This window comes from Apostichopus japonicus, chromosome 2, assembly GCF_037975245.1.
Source record: "Apostichopus japonicus isolate 1M-3 chromosome 2, ASM3797524v1, whole genome shotgun sequence".
Classification (NCBI taxonomy): domain Eukaryota; kingdom Metazoa; phylum Echinodermata; class Holothuroidea; order Aspidochirotida; family Stichopodidae; genus Apostichopus; species Apostichopus japonicus.
The window spans coordinates 9,103,263-9,126,053 of record NC_092562.1 but is presented as its reverse complement, the minus strand read 5'-3'; the positions used below and the strand labels follow the sequence as shown (position 1 = coordinate 9,126,053).

Sequence of the window (22,791 nt, the reverse complement as noted above, 5' to 3'; positions counted from 1 at the left end):
AAGTGGTATTACTGGTAGACAATGTAAAAACTTATATTGAAGAGAAAAGTATTCCACACTGATAGCTGAAAGACCCCTTTCATTATCCTGTCCCTCACTCAAGGTACAGATAATTGAATGTATAAATCTATTTTGATTGGCTAAAACCCTCCCTTTATAGTTCAGGAAGTGGATCGCAGTTCAATATCATCAGGGTAGCTGTTTGTAGCTTTACTTGAGGCTTTACGTTTAATATAATAATTTATTTATTCTTGAAGCCTGATTAGAAATTAATTTAGCTGTCCATGTTCCCTGTAGTTATTATGATTTGAAACATTATAAAAGATAATGAAAAGACATAGGCTTATACAGTTCAATGGGCTTGATGACTACATGCACTCTGCTGTTTGCTAATTGCATTTTAAAGAATATTACCAAATTTAGAAACAAATATTTGTGATACAAACTGCTGTCAGGATATGGTTTATATCAAAAAAAGAATTGAAAGTTTTCAGCACTTCTCATAAGCAACCTCCATTGGCCATCAGGAGTTCCAGTTGGTCTCTGCTGTGGTGACATTTCTGTTTTACACCCTAACACAGATTAAACTGTGGTGCCATTGATAAATGTTACATTTGCAAGCTGAAATGGTCTCTGCTGTGGTTTGCAATATACAGAGCATTTGTCACATTTGTTCATCATGCTGTGTTATTGTGCTGTCATTGTTGATACAACAGCAATTTCTTCAGGAAAGCTTTCTAAGTAACAGCAGTAACTTCACTTCCATTTTTCATTCCTGACATTCTGATAGTGTCTTCACATTATGTGGCAAGCCTACATCAATCGAGCATATTATTTTATTTGATTTTCTCTTTTGACTGCAAACACAAGAAGCAATATTTAAGGGCTATTTGTTATCTCAGATAAAGGACCAGTTTGCTAAAACAGAGTGGCTAGTAAAGAAATAGGTTAATTTGAATAGAGAATGCTGTGCACTGAGTGCTGACATTGAGAAACAATTGTTTCATTTGTTTTACATCTCATCATCCACATAGTAGTTGTTTGAGTAGTAGTAGCTACCAAATGGTAACATCCGAAACATTTATCAAATGGTAATTGGGGAAATCCTCATAACAGAGGAGTTGTTATAGTGCTTGAACAATCTGTCTCGCTTCTGTATCTTGAGATTTCTCTCAATGGGGAAGTTTACATGAAAGAAGAGTTGTTATTAAACTTGTAAAATCTTTCTTTATCCTTTGAAAATGTAAAATTGGTTACTAGACATTTTGCTTTCCAATCCAGATGAAGGGGAAGTTCGTCTCAGTGGAGGAAACGAAACAGCTGGTCGAGTTGAGATTTTTCATGACGGACAGTGGGGTACAGTGTGTGATGATCACTGGGACATCAGCGATGCTGCAGTGGTATGTCGTCAGTTGGGATTCCCAGGAGTCATTTCAGCTCCAGGTGTTGCTTCATTTGGTGAAGGCTCTGGGGAAATTCACATGGACGACGTAGAATGCACTGGTGATGAAAGCAACCTTTTAAGCTGCAGACACTTAGTAATAGACAATTGTGGTCATGGTGAAGATGCAGGTGTAGTTTGTAGCACTGTACTACTTGGAGGTGAGCTAATCTTCATGTGAAGCCATTGAATCTATTGAATGGTTTTTCATCTCTATATTAACAATATCATGTGATAAATATTCATGGTAACTCAGGTAATGCACTGAACAGTAAGTGTAATGATCATTCTTATCTCTTAATCTTCTCCATAACGTCTGTTACATAAGGTCAAGATGCTCTCTTTCCACCCCTGTCGATCTTCTGCAGCTCTTCTCAAATCGGACCAGCTTCTCCAGCCATTCTTGTCTCTCTCTTTAGTTGCTGTCCTTCTCCAAGTCGTCTTGGGTCTGCCAACCTTCCTCTTTCCTCCTGGTGCCCATTCCATTGCTACTCTTGCATGATTTCCTGTCTCCTTCCTCATGATATGACCAATCCAGTTCCATCTGCGTCTCCGTATCTCTACACATATTCTGTTTATGCCTGTTTGTTGCATAATTCTGTCATTGCTAACTAGTTCTGTCCAAGGTATCTTCAGTATTCTTCGTATGCACTTGAACTGAAAAGCATCCAATTTTTGCTCCTCTCTCTTTGTCACTTTCCATGCTTCACTTCCATATAACAGCACTGATCTTACTAGCGTTTTGAATAGTGTTAGTTTTGTCTTTCTGCCTATTGCACCATTTGTCCATATTCTTCTTAGGTTTCTAAATGCACCACGTGCCTTTCCTAATCTGTTTTTGATGTCTTCTGTACCTCCTCCATCTTTACTGATTTTGGCCCCCAGATATACAAACTCTTCTACGTCTTCCACTTCTATGTTGTTGATTTTCAGTGGCGCATCTACCCTGTTATTCATTCTCATGTGCTTACATTTCTTCAAATTCATATTCAAACGGATTCTTCCTGCCATCTCTTCTACTTTCTCTGTCTTTTTCTGGATGTGGTCATGCTTTTCCGATAACAAGGCAATATCGTCCACAAAATGTTCATTCATCATGCCTAAATCATTCTTTCATGTGTTAGCATTTACCTCCTGGTTTCTGTCAACTCTGTTCATGCAAAACTTGATTATTTGATAATATTGGCATAACAGAGAAGAGAGAGATCTCAAAGTGATATTGCTGGTAGACAATGTAAAGACTTATATTGAAGAGAAAAGTATTCCACACTGATAGCTGAAAGACCAATTTCATTATCCTGTCACTCACTCAAGGTACAGATAATTGAATGTATAAATCTATTTTGATTGGCTAAAACCCTCCCTTTACAGTTCAGGAAGTGGATTGCCGTTCAATATCATCAGGGTAGCTGTTTGTAGCTTTACTTGAGGCTTTATGTTTACTATTATAATTCATTTATTCTTGAAGGCTGATTGAAAATTTACATAGCTGTCCATGTTCCCTGTAGTTATTATTATTTGAAAGATAATGAAATAGACATTTGCTATTCAGTTCAATGGGCATGATAAAAACGTTCACTCTGCTGTTTGCTAACTGCATTTTAAAGAATATTACCAAATGTAAAACCATATCTTTGTGATACAAACTGCTGTTAGGATATGGTTTTTATTAAAAAAAAATTCAGTCCTCATAAGCTATCTCCTTTGGCCATCAGGAGATCCAGTTACTCTATGCTGTGGTGACATTTCTGTTTTACACCCTAACACAGGTTGAACTGTGGTGCCATAAATAACTTACATTTGGAAGCATAAATGGTCTCTACTGTGGTTTGCAATATACAGAGCATTTGTCACATTTGTTCATCATGCTTTGTTATTCTGCTGTCGGTTTTGATACAACAGCAATTTCTTCAGGAAATCTCTCTCAGTAACAGCAGTAACTACATGTCCATTTTTCATTCCCGATATTAGCTTTTCCCATAGTGTCCTCAGCTGTATGTTGCAAGCCTCATCAATCAATCAAATTGTTTAAATTTGATTTTCTTTTTGTCTGCAAGCACAAGAAGCAATATTTAAGGGCTATTTGTTATCTCAGATAAGGGGCTAGTTTGCTGAAACAGAATAGCTAGTACAGAAATAGATTAATTTGAATAGAAAATGCTGTCCACTGAGTACTTCACAAAGTATTTGTGTCAGTAGTAGCTACCAAATGGTAATGTCCTAAACATTTATCAAATTGTATATTGAGATTCATCTTAATGGGGGAAATCCTCATAACAGAGGAGTTGTTATAGTACATGAACAATCTGTCTCGCTTCTGTATCTTGAAATTCCTCTCAATGGGGAAGTTTACATGAAAGAAGAGTTGTTATTAAACTTGTACAATCTTTCCTGATCCTTTGAGAAGTTAAAAATGGTTACTAGACATTTTGCTTTCCGATTCAGATGAAGGGGCAGTTCGTCTCAATGGAGGAAACGAAACAGCTGGTCGAGTTGAGATTTATCGTAACGGAGAGTGGGGCACAGTGTGTGATGACTTCTGGGACATCAGCGATGCTGCAGTGGTATGTCGTCAGTTGGGATTCCCAGGAGTCATTTCAGCTCCTGGTGGTGCTACATTTGGTGAAGGCTCAGGGGAAATCCACATGGACGACGTTGTATGCACTGGTGATGAAAGCAACCTTTTAAGCTGCGGACACGCAGAAATAGACAATTGTGTTCATGGTGAAGATGCAGGTGTAGTTTGTAGTGCTGTACTACCTGCATCTCCTACACCTTCAGCAGGTGAGCTTATCTACAAGTGAAGCTTATGGGATCTCGTTTATGCTTTTTCATTTTTCTTTAACAATCATAATATGATAAACATAAATGTTAACTCAGGTAGTACACTGCACAGTAAGTGTTATGGTGATTTGTCATTCTGTATTCTTTCATGTGTTAGCAGTTTACCTCCTGGTCTCTGTCAATTCTGTTCATGCAAAACTTGATTATTTGATAATATTGGCATATCAGAGGAGAGAGAGATATCAAAGTGATATTGAAGAGAAAAATATTCCACACTGATAGCTGAAAGAGCCATTTCATTATTCTGGCTGTTCTAGTTGATTTCTGCTGTGGTGACATTTTTTTCACACCTTGACACAGATCAAACTGAAGTGCCATGAATTGATATAACATTTGCAAGCATAAATATTTTCTGCTCTGTCTGTTGCAATTGTTTTCTTATCACCGTTCAAAGCAAACATATTTCCCCGCTTCCACTTTTCCTTACATCCTTACACTTGCAATGAACAGAGCATTTTTTCATAAAACTGGCTGACTAAACAGAGTGCTGCTGGGCTGTGGTTGTAAACTTTGCAGATGTTCTCAACTTTAGTATCATGTACCACATGTTGTATGAACTTGTTAGGGGTAGTATGGAGGTGTTAGTAGACCATTATGATATTGACAGTATTGTGTTTGCTAACTTTGCTTAGTAATTAAAATATAAAAACATGGAAATTTACGTTACAAGTAGTTGCATATACTTAATGTTTATTGAGCACTACAGATCCAAGATTGTTTGCAGATAATAAGTATTATAGAAAAAATGGATCAAGAAAGGTTAATATGTGAGATATGTGGATTAAAGGTAAGTGACGGTCCCCATACAATGGATTGGAATGGAGTAATAGGATTAAACACATGGGTGGTGATGGTGAGGATTTCTTTTGCAAGTGTTGGAGCGAAAATTGTGCTGTGAAAGGAGATAATGTGATCAATGAAACATGAGAGACTGGCCTCATCACTGGTCCAGACAAAGAAACTGTCATCAATATAATGCTACCAGATCAGAGGATGGCAGGGTGCAGCAAGAACCATCATTCTTCAAGCCTCAAACATATGTCATATGACATATATATCATATGAACATGAGCTTATTCATGCATCACATTAATAGATTTGTCTGTTTACAGTGATGCTACTACCTGTTGTAATAAGGCAGGTTAAATTAATAGATACTATTAAAATATATATTAAGTATATATTAAAATATATATATATATATATATATATATATTAAAATATATATTACTAACTAAATCTTTTAGGGTTTGGGCTTACCAATCTGTGGAGTGATTAGCGTATTATTCAGAATTTAAATGTTAAGCAAATTAGCTAATAGGTTTTCATTAGAAAACAAGATAGACTTTTGATGTAGCAAATCTTGATTGTTCATTATTTCTTTACAGAGGAAGGTTCCATTCGTCTTGCTGGAGGTAATGAGACAGCTGGACGTGTTGAGATCTATCTAAATGGAGAATGGGGCACTGTCTGTGATGATGCATGGGACATTAATGATGCTAATGTAGTATGCAATCAGTTAGGATTCCCTGGGGCCTTAGGTTATCCTATTGCTGCATCATTTGGTGCGGGAACCGGAGAAATCCATCTGGATGATGTTGGATGCGGTGGCGATGAAACTGAATTGTTGAGCTGTTCTTATACTAGCTTTGACAATTGTAATCATGGTGAAGATGCTGGTGTTATCTGTCGATCCACTTCAGACGGACCTACACCAGGTTTGGGTTTTTTCATTCCTTCATGAGAGCAAACTGGCCTAAATGTTAATCCATTGTTTAAAAATTCAATCAAAACATGTTCCTTTAAGTTCATATTAACAATGTTCAGAGTATCTTTGGATGCCATTATAGCACCATTTTTTGTTGACAAATGTGTAACACATTATAAACATGTCAGTTTGTGGTCATGAGTGCTTATGTTTTGTGTTTCATCTGAGGAACTGAGCTAATGAGTTTATGAACGACAGCTGTTTAAAGGGTAAGGGTGGGTCCTACTGTAATTTCCATTGGAATGATAGCCTTTCTACATTATCTTACCTTAAAACATATGCAAAGTACTGTGTAACTCCCTCCCCCCCCCCCATCCCCCAGCTATGAAATTATTTCCAAACCTTAAGAAACACTGATCCATCTTATAACAATGAGCTGACTACCCAGGCATAACTAAACAGCTCCTGTGAGTTTCTGGATTTGTTAGTTTCCTTGCAAATGTTTCTTTCCTCACGTATGATTTAGGAGAGTAATGTTGTTAAAGGGAGGAAACTAACATTTTTAAAAGAGGAAACAAACGGTTCCGGGAAGTAATTGCCCCCTATTTAATGAAGAGTAAATCTGCAGTATCTGGTGAAGATGAATAGAAAAAGTGGTTAATGTAAGGTTAATATGTGAGAGATGAGGATTTCAAGGTTAGTGACGGTTCCTGTACAATGGATTGTAACAAGTTATTGGAATATATATGCAGGTGGTGAGGGGGACATTTCCTTTCCAGATTGTGGCATCAAGCAAGTGTTGGAGAGAAATATCAGAAGTAAATTTAAATGTGCTGTGAAAGGAGATAATGTGATCAATGAAACATGAGAAACTGGCCTCATCACTAGTCCAGACAAAGACACTGTCATCAATAAAATGCCACCGGATCAGAGTATGGCAGGGTGCAGCAAGAACTATCATTCTTCAAGCCTCAAACATTTGTCATATGACATGTACGTCATATGAACATGAGCTTATCCATGCATCACATTAATAGTTTGTATGATTAAAGAGATGCTACTACCTGCTGTGTAATCAGGCAGAAGATATTTATAGATACTATGCTTAAAATATATATTACTAACTAAATCTTTTAGGGTTTGGGCTTACCAATCTGTGGAGTGACTGGCATATTATTCAGAAAAATTGAAATGTTAAGCAAATTGGCTAATAGGTTTTCATTAGAAAACAAGATAGACTATTGGCCAGCAAATCTTGATTGTTCATTATTTCTTTACAGAGGAAGGTTCTATTCGTCTTGCTGGAGGTAATGAGACAGCTGGACGTGTTGAGATCTTCCTAAATGGAGAATGGGGCACTGTCTGTGATGATGCATGGGGCATTAATGATGCTAATGTAGTATGCAATCAGTTAGGATTCCCTGGGGCCTTAGGTTATCGTACTGCTGCAGCATTTGGTGAGGGAACCGGAGAAATCCATCTGGATGATGTTGTATGCAGTGGCGATGAAACTGAATTGTTGAGCTGTTCTTATAGTAGCATCGACAATTGTAATCATCGTGAAGATGCTGGTGTTATCTGTCAACTCACTTCAGACGAACCTACGCCAGGTTTGAGTTTTTTCATTCCTTCATGAAGGCCTGCTGGCCTAAATGTTAATGCATTGTTTAAAAAAATTCAATCAAAGCATGTTCCTCTAAGTTCATATTAACAACCAGTTTTCATTAGCTAATGATCTGTGTGTTAGACTATGTAGTCCATATGTAAGGGATGTAAGGGAGGTTATAATCCCCAGTGTCCCTTTAGTAGGAAGACAGATGAACACATAAACAATAAGAAATTGTAGCTGGCTAAGTACACTATAGAGTGAATTATATTCGAACACTAGATTTCAACAGAAACAGATTCCCATATATCTGCAAAGTCCAATATGTTCAGCATTTAATATGAATATTGAATATTTATTGTAACATGTTTAGGAGAGGATTGATACTGTGGTGTCCAGTTTTAATTAAAAAGAAAGGAACGATTTAACTTACATCTGATACCAAAGAACTTGGAAATGTAAGCAGTTCCACAGGTTATATATATAGTTGAGTAAAGTTAGTGTCCGTTTGAGAGAGCCTCCAATTAGAACAGTTACAGGATCAGCTAGTTCTTTAAATGTCAAACAGTGATAAATCTCCTATGTAACAATGTAAATGTAACGACAGGGAGTGAATATAGTATTGGTGGGTTCCTTTCGTAGCTGAGAGCAAGGCTTCTGTGTACACTCACGGTGGACTTGTACACTCAGGTACAGTGTGTGTACACTCAGTGTGTACACTCAGGTACAGTCCAAGATTAACAATTAAATTATATACAGATATATCCAACTTCTACACTTCAAATAGGATTCTGAAAGAGTGGATATACTATCTCTACCACTCTTAATTACTTGCAAACTTTGGATCTATATATGCTCCTACAATCTGGCTGAACCTATATCCTCATAGCTTTGGGTATAGAGGTGCTCTGTGGCCACATGACATATCCAGCAATTTCTTTGTCTATATAAAGGGAGGGGCCAAATTGGAGGGATGTTACAGTACCCAATCAGGGAAGTAACTTACTCTAACAAATCCTTTAGGCCTTGTTCACATTTAAGAAGGCACCTGTACTTCAACTCTGCAAGGGTGATTAATTCCCTAAGTGTAAACCCGCCTGTATATGTACTTCAATTATGGGTAGGGTCTTAAGAATAATACCCCTTTCGGGGTTTCTTCAATCCCTGTTGCGTTCTTAATAATTGTAATGTGAGATTTGCAGACTTAAATGAGATTTCCTGTTGCAATTGCCTGGGAGTTTCTGAACATACAGTACCCACATGCATTGTTTGTATATGTACCAGACTGTTGCCTTTTTAAACGCTTCGACCAAAAGAAGTTATACGTCAGGTAACCCATTTCACTTTTCATTTAACCAATTCATCCAACACTGCAGAAAAGCCGCCTTAAAATAAAAATAAACTAAAAGGACAGTCCATTTAAGATCTAATCAAATTTTATTCATGCCAAACTCACAGATTTTCATGAGGCCGAAATCGTTAAGTTTAAATTTTAAAATGGATTATTTCGGGTTCTGTTACTACGGAAGGTTATTTGTGGTGTACTGAGTATAATTAAGACAAGTAGGGAAAACTGTTGTGCAATTGGGATACAACTCTGGCAAATTTGGGGTAAAACTGTGGTACAATTAGGGTAATACCCTGGTACAATTAAGGTAAAACTTTGGTACAGCTCTAGGGTAAAATTGTGGTTAATTAGGGTAAAACTATGGTAATGTCATAGTACACATAGGGTAAATTTGATATAAAACCATGGTGAAGATGAATTAGAAAGTGATAAAACCCATGGTAAAATTGTCGCATGGTACTATGGTAAAACTTATAAACCGCATCCATAGGACCAAAAAACCCCAGTCAAATTGTGGTATTGTACCACAGTTTTATCATGGAAAATGGGAAGTTAGTGTGAGGTAATCTTTTCCTAGGCTACACTTCAACTTTGGAGCTTGCATAATGTGTTGAAAGAAGATGAGCATTTTCTGCTCCTATATATCATGACTATATATGAGTTGCGTACACTATAGCTTGACATCATTACATGTACACACAGAGCCAATACAAAGTTCTAACATTTGTATCACATAACGCTGTGTTTTGCCATAAGTTAATACGTTGGTTATTGACAATGAAAAATCCACGACTTACTCTGAAAGTCTTGTCTCTCGATTGCCTGTTCGTCTGTCGTAGATGACACCATGTGCGCACATGGCTAGTAGTTTTTCTCAACACGTAAAAGAACATACAACACAGGCAAGCCCCTCAAAGGCGGGAGAGGAACAAGGGAGGCCAAAATCGACAAAACAAGTAACAACTCCCCCTTCTTAAAAAAAGAAAACAAAGCAAAGGCATCCAAAGAAAGGAAAACAAAACTATTTACAAAAGTCCTTCGGGGAGACCTAGTCCTGGTGCTCCCAAAAACCTTCCTCTAATAACCGTAACAAAGCATGAGAGGAAGCCCCCTTTTTAGTGAGGCAGTCAGCAACTTGAGTCTTTGCTTCGCTCCACTTGAGAGAGGAAATTTGCTTGGAGAGAATGAGCTCTTTGATTCCACTGATCTCAAAACGTAACCGTTTCTCATGGACATGATTCGCTGAATTTATGGTGTCGTAAAGAGAGTGATTGTCAGTAATACACACCAATGGTAATAGCTCTGGGCTTGGACTTCCAAAGAAAAGTTCACAAAATATTGTAGCTAGAAAAATGCCTGTGTCGATACCATCTGCCATGGCCAAAGCTTCAGCTGAAAGGGTGCTGCGAACAACTCTTCTGATCTTCTTGGATTGTCAAGCAAGCGGTGACATACAGCCATTGTCACCTGTGAGGATATATCCTCCCTGGCTCCAACCATCCTGTAGGTTACCCAAGGAAGCATCACTGAAAACAACTAGTTTCAAAGAATCTTTTCTTCCCAAGTATTGATAGCTCAGTCTTACATTTTCAGAGTGAATTTTATGTATGACTTTGTTAGTTTCCAATAGATCCAACACTTTAGCATTCTTCAGAGTGGAACACAAGGAGGAAACATCAAACAGTACATCTGGTCTAGTTTGATTAGCAATCCATAATAGCTGGCCGACTTTTGAGCGTAACTTGTCGGTTTCCTCCGAAGTAAGAGGGAGTTCCTTTTCTCTGGCTCTCTCCTTCCGAATTGGAACAGGTTGAAGTGACTGCGTATACTTGCATTGATCTAACGTAACATAACAACTATCAGACTGTACATGCAAACCAATGTATTGGAAGGACTCTGCCTCTTCCTGGCCTACACGCAAGCGAGCTTTTATCTTATCAATGACATCTCTTTCAAATTTGTCATCTCCTGCCCAAATGAAGTCATCAACATGACTTGCCAAGATCCCTCTTAGTTCTTCAGTGAACCAATAAAACACTGCTGGATCAATAGAAGATACAGCTGCCCCACAGTCCAGCATCACTTCTTTGACCCTATTGTACCAGCAAAGGGATGCATCACTCAGTCCATAAACACATTTCTGAAGATGCCATACTAATTGCTTTACTTTCGCTTCTTTTGGCGGACGAACAAATATGTTTCTACTAAACTGCGTCCCTTGCAAAAAGGCAGTTTTTATATCCATGGATTTCAGTGTCCATGCTTTCTGGGCAACAATGGAAAAAATAACCCTAAGTGATTCTTTATCACAAGCGGGGGAATCTGTTTTGATGCCACTTCAAAGCCTCTAGCAACTGGACATGCCTTTTGAACATTCCCCTCAGGAGATTCTTTAATAGTACAAAGCCACCTTGTTGAAATGCACCTTTGGCCTACATCTTTTAACTTCTTTGTATACTGCAAATTCCTTCCATTTCTGCAACTCTTCCTGCTTTGCCTTGTCAAAAGAGCTTCTACAAAAGGAATGTTTCTAGGATTGTCAGGAGCATTGGATATTTCTAAATTGCTGACTCTACCCATATCAATTGATTGTTTCAAACCAGCTGCTGAGTGTGGCTCAAAATACTCAACATTATACCAATGATTATGTTTTCCAGAGGCCTTTCCTGCACGAGACAAGATCTTTACAACTTGTCTTTCTCCATCACCAGAGGAGAACTTCATGAATTGCCCTATTTGAGGGGTTACTTGTGACATATTTGATCCAAGAGAATGGCTCTGAGAATGTGCATTTTCACGTTGAGGAATAATTTCTTTATCACTGTCATCATCAGCTTCTAGATTGACCTGAGGGGAATTATCATCTTCTCTGACTTTACTGGCGATAAAATTATCCGTTGCACTGTCGACAATTTTTTTTCAGTGATACCCTCTGCACCGACGTTGGTAGAATCTTTGAATTTTGTTAACCTACACCTGTGTACCTGAACATAAGTTCCACCATGTCTGACAAAAACCACTACCCCATCTTGACCAATGACCTCACCAGGTCCCTTTCACTCATTGCTAACTAATCTCTTGTAATACACTTTATCACCTGTGACAAAGTTATCAAGTGTTCTCACTTGTTTTCGGAGGGCTCTCCGTATTCTTTCTGAGGATTCAGCTTCAATGAATCCCTTTCTTGCAGCATGTAATGCAGTCAAGTGTCTAGTAACATACTCACTTGTTGATGTCCCTTCTAAAGCTGGAAGTCCATCATTTAGAGTGGTAGGCAAGTTGGGGTTGCATCCATAAACCAGCTGATACAAACTGTAACCATGAACATTTCCAAGAGAATTTTTCGCATTGACTGACCAAGCTAGGGCAGTTTCTAAATCCATGTTAGGGTCACTGTTGACCTCGTTTAGTATCTCTGTTAATGTTCTGTTATGTCTCTCCATGAGGCCATTACTCCATGCATGGACTCTCTGCTGCAGTAGTAACTGTAATATTAAAGTTTTCTGCCAAGTCATGCATCTCTTGGTTGTTGAATTCTCTGCCATTATCAGTTAGAATGGATTTTGGAGGCCCATGGACACTAATCCAACACTGCAAAAACTTCTTACAAATTGTTGACGATTTCTTGTCAGTTATAAGAGGTGCCGAGCTGTATCTGGTGAACAGATCTATAATGTGCAGGTACCAGAGATTTGGCCGAATTTCATATAGGTCCATGGCAACCACTTCATTGAAATTGTTAGCCAGTGGCAAACAAACTGCAGGTTTTGGTGGAGCTCTTTTAAACTTGATACACACTTCACAATCTTAGATAACCTTACTTAGTGTGTCATAAACCTTGCTGTCCAAAATGCCAGCCCCTTTTAGGAAGGGCTTAAGTTTTTCAACCGAAGCATGCCCAAATTGCCTGTGCAACTTCAGCAATTTCAACTTGTCCCAATTCTGCCTAAAATCAACTTCCTCATCAGCATTGATAGGTAATACTTCTTCCAGAATGTCTCCATCTTTACAGACTGGGTCAACATGGACAGCTAACACTTCATCCACATTGCCATCTTCATTACAGGGTCCATAATGTGGTTCTTTCTTTAGTAAGCCAACACAGTAATGGCCACTAGAGGTAAGCTCTAAATCGACTGCCTCTCCAAACATGGTGGCCCTATCAGTTGTCAAGTCAAACACTGTGTTAGCCTTTTTTAAGGAATCCTTACTAAGGTGCAATGGAATATCACATTCCACCATTTCGGTGGAGATTTTGCAGGCAGTATCCCAATGATGGCTGGGATAATAGAATTCTGATTAGACTTAAACACATCTCCATCCCCAAACTTAAACTCTTGATCACTTTCGGAGTTGATGACTTGTCTACGTTCTTCCTCAGTAAGCTTATCCAGGTATTGTTCATACCACTTTATTTCACAAACTGTCTTTGTGCGAGCAGTGTCAAGTACTGCAGCACCAAAAGATTCAGTCATAAAAATTTCATTCTCAACTTTACCCCGAGTGTCTTCGCTTTTACTAAAAAGTGTCATATTAACTGATTCCTGTTTCTTCTGAACCTGAGAATGATCAGTAGATTCAGCAACTTTGACTGATTGTTGCATATTATTTCTATCTGGACAATCCCAATGGAAGATAGACTCACAAACTGCACACTTTGTCTTCTTACCGAATCTGTTCAGTGGGTTGGTGCCTCGAATGATCTGATCATTAGCACGCTTTGATTTTGATTTGCCTCTATTTGGGTATCGTTCGTTACTAGGCCTACTGAACTTAACGTTTGGTTCCGTAGCAAATGCCTCTTCAAATTCTTCCATTCTTCATGGGCCTAACTGGGTTAGTATAGTGGTTAGGCTTAACGCTATATGTATCTGTACTATCGAAACAAGCCTTACCGTGCTGATCACTAAAAATATGTTTTAGTGCCGACTTCATTTGTCCGAACTTAATTTCGCCACAAACTGTAAGGGCCATTTGTCTATCTTCTCTTGTAAGATTAGCATTATCCAGCAACTTAAATGCCAACACGGCATCTGGGAGGGTCATGTTGTAGTTCTTCGTTTTGTTATACAGCAACTCGAACTGCGAAATATTCCGTAATAGATTGCAACTCACCCTGTCTGAAGGTGTCATTTTATAGACAGAATCCAATTCTTTGAAAAGAGTTTTCAACCCCGTACTTTTATTGAGGTCGTCAGCTTTAATTTGCAGGGCGGTCTCTCTCGCTTTCCCAGTAAGGGACAGTGTTATCGCCAGGGCTTGCTTTTCTGGAGCCAGGTCGGTTAGCAGTTTCCAAATTTCGACTTCGTTCTTCCACGTATCGTAAGATGAATCATCGCCCAACTTGGGCGGAACTTTGTATGATTGCGCCATTATATCTCTTTGGCGAACCTCGCTCTGCAATCATGAAAAATCCACGACTTACTCTGAAAAACAAGTAACAGACAAGACTAGTGCATTTCCAATCGTAAATTTGATATCGATGAAAAGAGCATAGTCTAGCCAATGTTACCAAAAATGTGCAAATTCAATGGAGATTTATCAGAAAGTAGGACATAAATAGAAATTTTTACTGTTATTACGAAAACTGTTATTACGAAAACATGTTGTGAGCTTCAACTTATATACCACGTTATGGTGGCTAGTAGTGTTTACACGGGTCCAAAAATCGGGAACCGGGTACCCGAGGGCCGTTACCCGTCGGGTATCCGGGTACCCGGAAAAATTTTGTTTACCCTCGTGTATCACGATTTTCAAGAAATTACATATTGGATGCTGTAATAAATGCATTATATTCTCTACTGACAATGTTTTCATGTTCAAATACGTAGGTGTAAGATAAGGTATTAAACCTCCCTCAATAATTTTTATTTGCTTCTGTTTCTTTCATTAACTTGTTAATAAATAAATTATTTAATTATAATTAGCATTACTACTAACATCGCACTGCCGCCGCTGCTTATGCTAGCTCGTGCACGTTTATTGGATCAAACCATATAAATATCCAATTTGGCTCTTAAACAGTTTTTAATACTACTTCTATCTATTATGCAGGCCCATGGTTCTCATTAGCCGCGAGATTGCGCGATCCGCGCAATTTGATCGCATTTGGAATAAACGAGTAGTAAAAAGCCACTTGCGATTACTATTTTTTAGTTATCCCGTCTATAATCCATAAACATCGCGTAAAATTCCTTGTCAGCCTTTCCTTTTTTGAAATAAACGAATGAATAAATAATAATTTCTTCCACATGGTAGCCTAACACCACACTAAGTCAATGAGAAATCTAGCTAAGCCTATATCTGCTTATTTTCTGGAGATGTGACGCAGTTATATAAGACATCCATGGAATACTTTCGTTATTGCTGTTACGTTCGACCACATGGTTGCCTAACACCACACTAAGTGAATGGGAGTAGTCTAGCCTAGCCATCTGTTTATTAGCTGAAATTGTGACGCAGTTATAAGATATCTATGGAAAGCTTTCGTTATTGCTGTTATCTTCGAACACATGGTAGCCTAACACCACACTAAGTCAATGGGAAATCTGCCTAACCGTCGGTTTGCCATTTTTTTTTTTTTTTTTTAAGTCACACTTTGCTTAGGATTCGGGTAATAAATTAGGAACCGGGTAGTATCACGTCGGGCGGGTACCCGGATAACCCGTGCAAACACTAGTGGCTAGCGACCCCTTCTTTGCATTATTCAAAAGTTTAAACCAGAGGGGTAGGTCTCAAGCAGTTTTGCGAAATTTCATTCGTGGAGGTAGGGCTTCAAGAATATTGCTCTCTGAGCTTACACTCGCTCATTGGGGACTGACTGAACTGTTCTCTCCTGTGGTTTCCAATATACAGAGCATTTGTCACATTTTGTATGCTTTGTTATTCTGCTGTTGGTGTTGATGTAACAGCAATTTCTTCAGGAAATCTCTCTCAGTAACAGCAGTTACTTCCTGTCCATTTTTCATTCCTGACATTAGCTTTTCCCATTGAGTGCTCAGATGTATGTGGCAAGCCTTCATCAATCAATCAATTTATTTTTGACTGCAAACACAACAAGCAATATTTAAGGGCTATTTGTTATCTCTGATAAGGGACCAGTTTGCTGAAACAGAATGGCTAGTGCAGAAATAGATTAATTTGAATAGAAAATGCTCTCCACTGAGTACTGATAATTGTAAAAAATGTTTCATTTGTTTTGCAATTCATCATTCACAAAGTAGTTGTGTCAGTAGTAGCTACCAAATGGTAACGTTTTACCTAAACATTTTTCAAATTGTATATTAAGATTCATCTTAATGGGGGAAATCCACATAACAGAGTTGTTATAGTACATGAACAATCTGTCTCGCTTCTGTATCTTGACATTCCTCTCAATGAGGGAAATTTACATTAGAGAAGAGTTGTTATTAAACTTGTACAATCTTTCTGGATCCTTTGAAAAGTTAAAAGTGGTTACTAGACATTTTGCTTTCCAATTCAGATGAAGGGGCAGTTCGTCTCATTGGAGGAAACGAAACAGCTGGTCGAGTTGAGATTTATCGTAACGGAGAGTGGGGCACAGTGTGTGATGACTTCTGGGATATCAGCGATGCTGCAGTGGTATGTCGTCAGTTGGGATTCCCAGGAGTCATTTCAGCTCCTGGTAGTGCTTCATTTGGTGAAGGCTCTGGGGAAATTCACATGGACGACGTAGAATGCACTGGTGATGAAAGCAACCTTTTAAGCTGCGGACACGTAGAAATAGACAATTGTGGTCATGGTGAAGATGCAGGTGTAGTTTGTAGTACTGTACTACCTGCATCTCCTACGACTCCAGCAGGTGAGCTAATCTTCAAGTGAAGCCATTGGATCTAAGAGAGAGATCTCAAGTGATATTGCTGTAAGATAATGCAAAGACTTATTTATATTGGAGAGAATAGTATTCCACACTGATAGCTGAAAGACCAATTTCATTATCCTGTCCCTCACTCAAGGAACAGATAATTGAATGTATAAATCTATTTTGACTGGCTCAAACCCTCCCTTTTGTAGTTCAGGAAGTAGATCGTAGTCAATGGTCCATGATATCATCAGGATATAGTCTTTATTACAAACTTCACTTGAGGCTTTAATTTGGCTATTATAATTCATTTATTCTTGAAGCCTGATAAGAAATTTACTTAGCTGTCAATGTTCTATGTAGTTAAAATTTCATCAAAACTTATGCAACTATTTTGAAGAATTGTAATTTCTCTCTGTAGATTAATTAATTGAAACATTATAAAAGATCATGAAAAAAGACAAAGCCTATGCAGTTCAATGGGCATGACAACAACATTCGCTCTGCTAATTGTTTGCTAACTTCATTTTACAAAATATAAAATTTAAAAACACATTTCTTTTTTATACAAACTGCTACTAGGATGTGGTTTTAATCCGAAAAATCTAAAGGTTTCAGTACTGTTCACATTAGTAATCTCCTTCAACCATCAGAAGATCCAGTTGGTCTCTGCTGTGGTGACATTTCTGTTTTACACCCTAACACAGATAAAACTGTGGTGTCATTTATAAATGTTACATTTGCAAGCATAAATGGTCTCTGCTTTAGTTTGCAATATACAGAGCATTTGTCACATTAGTTCATCATGCTTTGTTATTCTGGTGTCGGTGTTCATACAACAGCACTTTCTTCAGGAAATCTCTCTCAGTAACAGCAGAAAGTACATGTCCATTTTGCATTCCCGACATTAGCTTTTCCCATAGTGTCCTCAGATGTATGTGGCAAGCCTACATCAATCAGTCATATTTTATAATTTTTATTTTCTTTTTGACTGCAAACACAAGAAGCAATATTTAAGGGCTATTTGTTATCTCAGATATGAGACCAGTTTGCTGAAACAGAATAGCTAGTACAGAAATAGTTTAATTTGAATAGAAAATGTTCTCCACTGAGTACTGATAATTTAAAAAAATGTTTCATTTGTTTTGCGTTACATCATTCACAAAGTAGTTGTGTCAGCAGTAGCTACTAAATGGTAATGTTTGTCCTAAACATTTTTCAAATTGTATCGTGAGATTCATTTTAATTGGGGAAATCCGCATAATCGCATTTTGGCAGCATTTCGAGAGGACTACCAGTGTGGAGGTGATTGGCTCGCACCTAACGGAGAGGTAGCCCAGTGTGATCCTGGTGGTATATACCCGTGTTGTTCCCCTTACAACTGGTGTGGCATCACTTCAGCCCATTGTGACTGCGAAGACTGTGTTGATTACAGGGTTACTGGTAAGAATGAAAATAATGTTTTGATTATAAGATATATGGAGTTGTTATAGTACATGAACAATCTGTCTCGCTTCTTGAGATCTTGAGATTCGGGCGGAAATTAACATAAAAGAAGAGTTGTTACTAAACTTGTACAATCTTTCTTGATCCTTTGAAAAGGTAAAAGTGTTTACTAGACATTTTGCTTTCCAAATCAGATGAAGGGGCAGTTCGTCTCAATGGAGGAAACGAAACAGCTGGTCGAGTTGAGATTTATCGTAACGGAGAGTGGGGCACAGTGTGTGATGACTTCTGGGACATCAGCGATGCTGCAGTGGTATGTCGTCAGTTGGGATTCCCAGGAGTCATTTCAGCTCCTGGTAGTGCTTCATTTGGTGAAGGCTCTGGGGAAATTCACATGGACGACGTAGAATGCACTGGTGATGAAAGCAACCTTTTAAGCTGCGGACACTTAGAAATAGACAATTGTGGTCATGGTGAAGATGCAGGTGTAGTTTGTAGTACTGTACTACCTGGAGGTGAGCTAATCTGCAAGTGAAGCCATTGGATGTATTTAACGGTTTTTCATGTCTCTTTCAACAATATCATGTGATAAACATTAATGTTAACTCAGGTAGTACACTGAACAGTAAGTGTTATGATCATTCATCATGCCTCAATCATTCTTTCATGTCTTCTGGTTTCTGACAACTCTGTTCATGCAAATCTTGATTATTTGATAATATTGGCATAACAGAGAAAAGAGAGATCTCAAAGTGATATTGCTGGTAGACGATGTAAAGACTTATATTGAAGAGAAAAGTATTCCACACTGATAGCTGAAAGACCAATTTCATTATCCTGTCCCTCACTCAAGGTACAGATAAATGAATTCATCAATTTATTTTGACTGGCTAAAACCCTCCCTTTATAGTTCAGGAAGTGGAGCGCAGTCAGTGGTCCATGATATCAGGATAGTCTTTACTACAAACTTCACTTGAGGCTTTAATTTGGCTATTATAATTCATTTATTCATGAAGCTTGATTAGAAATTTACTTAGCCATCAATGTTCTATGTAGTTAAATTTCATCAAAACGTGTGCAACTATTTTGAAGAATTGTAATTTCTCTCTGTAGATTAATTATTTGAAACATAAAAGATCAAGAAAAAAAGACAAAGGCTATGCAGTTCAATTGGCATGACAACAGCATTCACTCTGCTGTTTGCTAACTTCATTTTACAAAATATAAAATTTAAAAACACATTTCTTTCTTATACAAACTGCTACTAGGATGTGGTTTTAATCCTTAAAATCTGAAGGTTTTCAGTACTGTTCACAAGTAATCTCCTTCAACCATCAGGAGATCCAGTTGGTCTCTGCCGTGTTGACATTTCTGTCTAACACCCTAACACAGATAAAACTGTTGTGCCATTAATAAATGTTACATTTGCAAGCATAAATGTTCTCTGCTGTGGTTTGCATTATACAGAGCATTTGTCACATTAGTTCATCATGCTTTGTAATTCGGCTGTCGGTGTTGATGTAACAGCAATTTCTTCAGGAAATCTCTCTCAGTAAGAGCAGTAACTACATGTCCATTTTTCATTCCCGACATTTAGCTTTTCCCATAGTGTCCTCAGATGTATGTGGCAAGCCTACATCAATCAATCATATTTTATAATTTTTATTTTCCTTTTAGCTGCAAACACAAGAAGCAATATTTAAGGGCTATTTGTTATCTCAGATATGAGACCAGTTTGCTTAACAGAGTGGCTAGTAAAGAAATAGATTAATTTGAATAGAAAATGCTCTCCACTCAGTACTGATAATCGAAAAAGAAATGTCTTTGTTTTGCAATTCATCATTCACAAAGTAGTTGTGTCAGTAGTAGCTATCAAATGGTAACGTTTTACCTAAACATTTATCAAATTGTATGTTGAGATTCATCTTAATGGGGAAAATCCACATAACAGAGGAGTTGTTATAGTATATGAACAATCTGTCTCGCTTCTGTATCTTGACATTCCTCTCAATGAGGGAAATTTACATTAGAGAAGAGTTGTAATTAAACTTGTACAATCTTTCTGGATCCTTTGAAAAGTTAAAAGTGGTTACTAGACATTTTGCTTTCCAATTCAGATGAAGGGGCAGTTCGTCTCAATGGAGGAAACGAAACAGCTGGTCGAGTTGAGATTTATCGTAACGGAGAGTGGGGCACAGTGTGTGATGACTTCTGGGACATCAGCGATGCTGCAGTGGTATGTCGTCAGTTGGGATTCCCAGGAGTCATTTCAGCTCCTGGTAGTGCTTCATTTGGTGAAGGCTCTGGGGAAATTCACATGGACGACGTAGAATGCACTGGTGATGAAAGCAACCTTTTAAGCTGCGGACACGTAGAAATAGACAATTGTGGTCATGGTGAAGATGCAGGTGTAGTTTGTAGTACTGTGCTACCTGCATCTCCTACACCCCCAACAGGTGAGCTAATCTTCAAGTGAAGCCATTGGATCTAAGAGAGATCTCAAATGATATTGCTTGTAGATAATGCAAAGACTTATTTATATTGGAGAGAATAGTATTCCACACTGATAGCTGAAAGACCCATTTCATTATCCTGTCCCTCACTCAAGGTAGAGATAATTGAATGTAGAAATCTATATTGACTGGCTAAAACCCTACCTTTATAGTTCAGGAAGTGGATCGCAGTGCGGTACCATCAGGGTAGATGTTTGTAGCTTTATTTGAGGCTTTAATTTTGCTATTATAATTCATTTATTCTTGAAGCCTGATAAGAATTTATGTAGCTGTCAATGTCTTCTGTGGTTATTATTATTTGGAACATTATAAAAGATTATGCAAAAGGCATAGGACATTCAGTTCAATGGGCATGATGACAACATTCACTCTGCTGTTTGCTAACTGCACATTAAAGAATATTACTGCTGTTAGGATATGGTTTTTATAAAAAAAAATATTGAAAGTTGGTAGCACTTCTCATTAGCAATCTCCATTGGCCATCAGGAGATCCAGTTGGTCTCTGCTGTGGTGACATTTCTGTTTTACACCATAACACAGATAAAACTGTGGTGACATGAATAACTGTTACATTTGGAAGCATAAATGTTCTCTGCTGTGGATTGCAATATACAGAGCATTTGTCACATTTGTTCATCATGCTTTGTTATTCTGCTGTTGGTGTTGATGTAACAGCAATTTCTTAAGGGATGCTCTCATAGTAACAGCAGTAACTACATCTCCATTTTCATTCCCGACATTAGCTTCTCCCATAGTGTCCTCACTTTTATGTGGCAAGCCTACATCAATCAATCAAATGCTTAAAACTTTCTCTTGCAAACACAAAAAGCAATATTTAAGGGCTATTTGTTATCTCAGATAAGGGACCAGCTTGCTAGTGGCGGTGGCGTGAGACCTGACATCGTGAGCTCTTACATTTCTTAGATCTGACGAGTGTGGTCAGATCAGATTGACCATCCATCTTGAAAGCAAGTATTCAATTATTTACATTCATTTACAGAGGATGGACAAGTCCGTTTAGCTAACGGCAACGAAACTGCGGGACGGGTGGAAATCTACTTGGATGGAGAATGGGGAACTGTGTGTGATGACTCATGGGATTCAACAGACGGCAACGTTGTCTGCCGAGAGCTCGGTTTCGATAAAGCTCTTTCTGTGCATCTATCAGCCTATTTTGGAGAAGGAGTAGGCCGCATCAACCTTGACAACGTAAACTGTAAAGGAGAAGAAGAACGCTTACGCGATTGTGAGGCTTACACTTGGACGGAGGAGAATTGTAACCACGTTGAAGATGCAGGAGTGGTTTGTGGGTATGAAGAAGGTGAGTGCTGTCAATGGAGAATGACACATAAAGAGATCATGTGACTCTACAGCTGTGGCACATGAACATAGAGCCTCCTGGTATATGCAAATTTTATATTGAAATTGAGCAAGTAATTGCCCTGGCTAGGATAGGATGTAAACGAAAAAGACAATAAAAAGTGTCACCTGGGTCCAGTCCAGATGTCCCCATTTCACATGCTGTCCCCAGATTAACATTTAAATCCGACCCCGGAAAAGCCCTTGGATTTTCTTTTATGTCCAGGCATTATCCTTGAATTTGTAGAAAGGCCCTGAATAATTCCAATTTTACTTCTTATGTCATCTGGTTGTAGAACTGCTTGAACGTTAACTGTGATTGTTTACTACTAGAAACAAAAAGGCACCTGAGATCATTCAATGATTTCATAGCCTACAATTCACATGAAAACGTTGACTCCCTATGTTTTCTAGATGAGATGGTCAAAACCAGGGCAATAGATGATCATCTGTGAAACATAGAACCACCTTTAATTAAGGCCAACACAGAGCATGGTAGAGTGGGAGGGGGGGGGGAGAGAATAGTATTCCACACTGATAGCTGAAAGACCCATTTCATTATCCTGTCCCTCACTCAAGGTACAGATAATTGAAAGTATAAATCTATTTTGATTGGCTAAAACCCTACCTTTATAGTTCAGGAAGTGGATCGCAGTACGGTATCATCAGGGTAGCTGTTTGAAGCTTTACTTGAGGATTTAGGC

At 38.3% G+C, this 22,791-nt stretch overlaps 1 protein-coding gene across 9 annotated transcripts in view; it reads left to right on the top strand.

Annotated features, from left to right (window-relative positions):
* LOC139977051 (uncharacterized) overlaps positions 1-22,791 on the top strand; it is a 150,335-nt gene that overhangs the window by 91,378 nt on the left and 36,166 nt on the right. For 5 of the 9 annotated variants that reach the window (XM_071986097.1, XM_071986037.1, XM_071986089.1 and 2 more), the window contains 9 exons: positions 1,282-1,602; positions 3,887-4,225; positions 5,674-6,003; positions 7,274-7,603; positions 16,431-16,769; positions 18,048-18,212; positions 18,410-18,730; positions 20,333-20,671; positions 21,729-22,049. In XM_071986097.1, the coding sequence (XP_071842198.1) occupies positions 1,282-1,602; positions 3,887-4,225; positions 5,674-6,003; positions 7,274-7,603; positions 16,431-16,769; positions 18,048-18,212; positions 18,410-18,730; positions 20,333-20,671; positions 21,729-22,049 (2,805 nt within the window). The remainder of the gene's footprint in view (positions 1-1,281; positions 1,603-3,886; positions 4,226-5,673; positions 6,004-7,273; positions 7,604-16,430; positions 16,770-18,047; positions 18,213-18,409; positions 18,731-20,332; positions 20,672-21,728; positions 22,050-22,791) is intronic. The other 4 variants (XM_071986057.1, XM_071986047.1, XM_071986072.1 and 1 more) reach the window with 4 other exon arrangements.